The sequence below is a fragment of the Otolemur garnettii genome, unplaced genomic scaffold (genome assembly GCF_000181295.1).
Source record: "Otolemur garnettii isolate 467f Iridium unplaced genomic scaffold, OtoGar3 scaffold00001, whole genome shotgun sequence".
Taxonomy (NCBI): domain Eukaryota; kingdom Metazoa; phylum Chordata; class Mammalia; order Primates; family Galagidae; genus Otolemur; species Otolemur garnettii.
In genome coordinates, this window is record NW_003852396.1 from 43,863,564 (window position 1) to 43,869,113 (window position 5,550).

A 5,550-nucleotide genomic window follows, 5' to 3' on the forward strand; every position below is an offset into this window, starting at 1 on the left:
CCCAAGTAGCGGGGGCTACAGGCACCTGCCACAACGCCCAGCTATTTTTTGGTTGTAGTTGTCATTGTTGTTTGACAGGCCTGGGCTGGATTCGAACCGCCAGCTCCGGTATATGTGGCTGGCACCCTAGCCGCTGAGCTACAGGTGCTGAGCCTGTGAAATCATTCTTAAAAATTACATGATGAAATTCTGAAAAAGTTTTCAATTTAATAAATTTGTATGTGCATGAGAAATAGATCAACAGGTCACATATATTTAATAAAGCAAATTTACTGGCAAACTAGTTACCACTTGAGGATGCGATTCATTTTTCAAGTCAAGGCTGAATGGGATAAATGAGTTGGGCTACAGATACAAAAGTTTGCTAAAAAACAAGGAAGGCCTTTTGTGGGAGTCAATGGGCTATATGAAATTTACAGTAAAGACTACTATGTATCTTATTACTATAGTGGAACATCCAGAGTTGAGCACAGCTCCACATCAACCACCTCCTTAAGTTGACCTAATTTTCATAGACCTGACCTGCACATGTATATATGAATACAGGAGGCCTACTTCCTTATGTTGACCACCTCCGTGTGTTGACCAGTTTGTTACAATCCCTTGGGTGGTCAACGTACAGTAGTTCCACTGTATTTATAAATTATGTGTTACATACTTTTTATCAGAAAAATTAAAATTGCACATGAACTTCACGGACACCCGGCGTATATATACATACATATATGCTCCCGTCCTTCAAATCTCCCTTGCCCCCTGGCCTGGCTTGTAAGCAATCAGCACGCTACCCCACAATTACAACACAAAGGAATTGTTTGATCCAATGGGCAGCAAAGTGTGCTCCTGGTTTCAGGCGATCTTACCTGTGTGGCACTGCATGGAGGCTGCCTGCTTGGTACAGGACCAAGATGCTGAGAGCCAGGAAGGGGGAGAACTTCTGGAAGCCCATGACGCCCTTCTGCAAGGGAAGAATGGTGTAACTACCTGCACCAGTTCAAAATTCTACCAGCCCACAGACCTGGACCCTCGTCCTGCTTCTGCCCCGCTGCTATTTCCCTCGTTTTGTGGCTTCAGACTAGTCATTTCATTTCTCATCCTCTTTGTTTCCTCATCAATGAAATGGACGGCTGGAAGGCCCGGGGGGTCTGCCACCTGCAGTTTGGCAAAGCTAGAGGAGCGTTCCTAGAGGGGACAGCTGGGTGGGGAGGTCTCAGTCCTACCCTAAGGCCACACACAGGCACATAAACCTGTTAGCCAGGTGTCTGTGGGGGACACTCTCGGATCTCTCCTTCCCCCCCCAGCAGCTGCTCTCATAAAGCAACCCAAAGCTGCCCTCGTTGGAGCTTCTGCACGCACCTAGGTGGGGGTTACGTAGAGAGGGAATAAATCTGCGTTGGAATCTTTGAGAAACCGAAGAACTAATTTTACTGCTCAACTGCTCCACCCTCTGGCAACTTAGTCCCCTGAAATAACCAATCTTAACAGAGTCTAAAGTTGGGATCTCTCTGCGCTCCTAGAGCCGGCGACTGGGGCTTGCAGTTTCCGGCTGCCTGTCCCTCAGTGGTTACTACGCATTAGCGCTGGCTCAGATTTTAAACCTATACCCTGGACACCGCTAGACTCCAGACTCGATCCTCGCAGGCACGGTCTGCTTCAGCAATCCTGAGTTCTGCTCTGCGCACGGTGCCTGGGAAGCCCGAGTGTCTGGCGACTGGTTTAAGCATGTGTGCAAAGGGAAAGAGACTGGACTCCGAAGCCGGGCAGGAAGAGCGGAGCAAGGAGCTCCCGGAACGAGAGCTGGGGCGGAAGCCAGGTTTGAATCGAGGACTAAACAGAGACTGTAAGAGACTGACGCAGAAGTGGACAGACACGGTGAGAGTGGCAGAGAGGTGGATTAATGGAGGGAGAGGGCGGAGCGGAGTAGGAGAAATAGAAGAACACACCTGAGCAGCAATCTCTGGGCTCACCTGGTGGACAGCGATTTGGAGCAGGGGTAGCGCGGTGTTGCGGTCGAGCGAGTGCCTGGAGGAAGCGGTGGCGGCACTTGGGCACTTGGGCTGGAGGCTCCGATGCCTCCCAGAGGGCGGCTGCTCTTATTCTCTCTCTCACTGTGTCGGGAGGGGTCCCTGAGCACCGGGCATCCAATGGTCGCAGTGGTCCGGTGGCCCAGCCGGATTGCGTCACCTCAGTACCTCCAGAACCATCCAGCCGCGTGGCCTCACTTGTATTTGCATTGAGGTCATTGATGCAAGTGGTGGTGGGGCGGCGAGGGACGAACGAGAAACTCCCTTAAAGTGAGCGGGAATTTGAGACAGTTTGACGTCACTGTAGATTTCACCTCTAGTCATCCTGGGTTTTGAATCTGCGCTACACTCCACCCTCAGCTGTGGAGCTTGGAGGGCAGAGTCTAGGATTGTGGGGGCTCCTGGCTTCCCCAGTTCTGACTCTAGATCCTTGCCCAAGTGAGGTTTGAAGAGTTAAGACGCTGGCGGGTGGATTTGGAGCCCCCAAAGGCTTTCTGACCCTAGCTGGCATCACCCAGGTAGGGTCTAGCGCAGGAGATGAATTTGGGAGCAAGAACTTTGGGTCCTGAACTTAATTCCAGCTGGGCTAATTCAAGTCTTTGTGATCATGGGCAAATAACTTCTCAGAGCCTCAATGTACTTATCTTTGAAATGGAAACCCATAGTTCTATCTTGAAGAAAGGTTATGAGAAATATCCCAGTGCCTGGCTCCCAGCTAGGTAGGGATCTAGAGGAGTTTCCTGATCCACATAGGAGATACCATAAAATCTCAATGAATACTTCGGAATTCCTAACTCTCCCCTGCACTCATGTTGGGCGGTCCCAGGGTGCAGCTCAGATCTGTTACACGTGTGAAGAGGGGGCTGGAGCCCAGCTGGGTTTGAGGGGCCGGGTGCAAGGAACAGATGCTTCCAGAACCTCCATCCAGACCTTTAGCCCTCCCCTCTCACCCTGCCATTCATCACCTCTCATTCAGTCCGCCTGCCCAAAGCATTTGCACAGCTGCCTCTTTGCCTCCGGCTGGTGTTGGTCAAGATGTCCCAGTAAGCATTTGTTTCCTGCCGGCTCTCCAACTCCCGCACTCTGGTTCTCCACAAAAGTGCGGGCAAGGTTGACAGTGCTGTGGAGTCCCTGCCTAGATTAAATCTCACACCCACTTCCAGACACACTTGTCCGCACAAACTCACTGCAGTCTCTAAGCGTGCGCCCACTCCGTCAAGCACAGATGCTCAAAAAGCAGACACTGGCTCACAGAGTATCCTGAGGGGTTCACTCTCCAACGTGCAGCAAGCCTGTCTCTGAGTCTCTCCTGCAGTCGCATTCACACTTTAGCGTGACGGCGACCTGTTCGCATTATACCTGCACGCGCTCTCAAGAAGAGGCTTGGTGCACAAACGCATTCCACCCACCTCCACAGCTCCGACACCCAGCACAACCTGGCTTCAACACCACTTTGACCGTTAGACTTCAGGCACTCTCGAAGTCACTTGCTGCCCGCAGCTGCTAGGAAGGGTAGAAAGAAACTTCTCGGCCTTGCCGGGGATCTCTCTGGGTATAAGCGCGTAGGGCGCACATAATATGCACCAGCCTGTCCCGACGCTGCTAGCGCGGGGCTGCGCGGGGAAGTGGGAACCCAGGCTTCCTAACCCCCCACCCCCCGAGGCAGAGTGGAAATTAACCCTCGGGTGTGTGGTGAATGGCCGAGCCACTGAACTCCAGGTACTCCCGGGGTTCGGTCCGCACCCCAGACCTCAGTCCCCAGAATCTTCGCCATGTGCTAGGACACCCTGCCTGGTGCTGCTTCTTTTCCCCCTGGCGAGTAGGTGCCTCCGCGCTCAAGGAGGCAGCCGGCCTGCCTGACTTCCAGGATATCCTTGTTTGACTCTACATCTTAACTCCTGGGGCGGCCCTTCTGCGAGAGAATAAAAACTCGGGGCTGGGAACCGCGCGTCTGAGACACGCTCTTCTCAGGCCCGCGGGCAGGGCGGCCGCCGGACCCAGGGCGGGATGTACTGGCCGGAGAGGACGCCCGGGCGTCCGGAGAAGAGCCGGGCGGAGGATCGGCGCTCCGGGTAGGCGGGGGACGGCCCATCCCGCTCGCAGTGAGCCCTGGAGCTCGGAGGCAGACACCCATTGCGGGGCCCAGTCCTCAGCTTCGGGGTTTTTCCTGCGGTGTAGGTTCCCTGGCCCTGGCCTGGTCTTTCGCGCCCAGCTGCGTGAAGAGTGGAGAAGGCCGAAGCGCGGCCGCTGAGATGCGCCGCGCGCGGTCCTCTGCCACAGGTGCTGTTGCAGAAGCGTCCTGGCGCTCAGCTACAGAATACTTCTGCGGAAACGGCTTTTTTCCCCAAACCGGGGATTCTAACATATGAACCTCCTGAAATCGTTTCTAAATAGAGGTGTCTGCGATGTGCATTTTCTGAAGGAGAGCACTCACGGCTTTCACTCATGCAAGGGTGACCGCAAAATGCTTAAGGAAGTAGCCATGTTACTTTGTGGGTTCGAAACTCTGCCCCTGGGTGTCCTGTGTGCCTCCCACTGTCAGCACCGATGCCAATTCCCCTCTGTGAAATCTTTGGCGGTTACAAACCTCTGGCTGGGTCTGGTGCTCTGGGGAGCTAACCAGATTCTGCGCCCAGAGGGCGCCAGTGTAGCCTGCACTGCAAAGGTTGGGCTCTTCAGAAAGGGAGGGACGGAGATCAGCTCATTGAAGCACTCAGGAGACCAAGATAGCAGGAAGTGCTGGGCGTTTTGCTTCAGGCCCAGGTTAAAAAAAAAAAGTCCTTTTCTTTGACTATTAGCACCACGCCGCGCACCCACTAATAGGCGTCTTGCCAATGTTAAATGAATGAAAATGAATTCATTCTAGCAAATTCACCTGTTGGTTTCATCAGGTAACCTGCAGAAAATTCGGACAAAGTTCTGGGCCGAATTCCACTGGTACTCGGATTAAGAACAAAAGATACCTTCTCCCCTTTCATTTGGGACAGCCAAGTCTGCTCCCTGATAGAAATTTCCAGGAATGAGGTAGGAAGGGACGAGCTTAACCTAGAGGTCTTTCTGAAGACTGGGCTCTCATAGAATGAATGCAAAACCGTTTTTCTCAGAGTCTATTCGGATTTATTGAGGGAGCCTAAGTAAGCTTAGAACTTCGCGCACGCTAATCACTTATAGTTTAGAACGACTGGGACAGAACAGTATGATCTAACAAAAGTCGCTGAGAAAATTGATTAAAAAATAGAGGCTTGCCTATTTGGGCTCTTGCTTTTACTGTTTGAATTCATAACTTTTAAATCTGGAAATCGGGGTCAGTTTTGAAATAATCTACTTTGGAAAAATATTTTTACAATACTCTGATAAATTCTAACTGTAAGGCTTATTTCTGTTCATTTAAATCAGATTCTAGTACTCTTTGATTTAGTATTTAAAAGAGCCAGAGGGGTGGTTCATGCCTGCAGTAATTCCAGGGACTAGGACAGCCAAGGCTGGAAGGTCCCTTGATGCTAGGAATCGAATAGGAGACCAGGTG

General features: G+C 52.0%; 1 protein-coding gene across 2 annotated transcripts in view; it reads right to left on the minus strand.

Moving 5' to 3' along the window:
* The window catches only part of LOC100962194 (calcitonin gene-related peptide 2), a 3,714-nt gene extending 2,765 nt beyond the window's left edge, over positions 1-949 (minus strand). For both annotated transcript variants that reach the window (XM_003781131.2, XM_003781130.2), the window contains exon 1: positions 864-949. In XM_003781131.2, the coding sequence (XP_003781179.1) occupies positions 864-949 (86 nt within the window). The remainder of the gene's footprint in view (positions 1-863) is intronic.
* Positions 950-5,550: the final 4,601 nt, after the last annotated feature.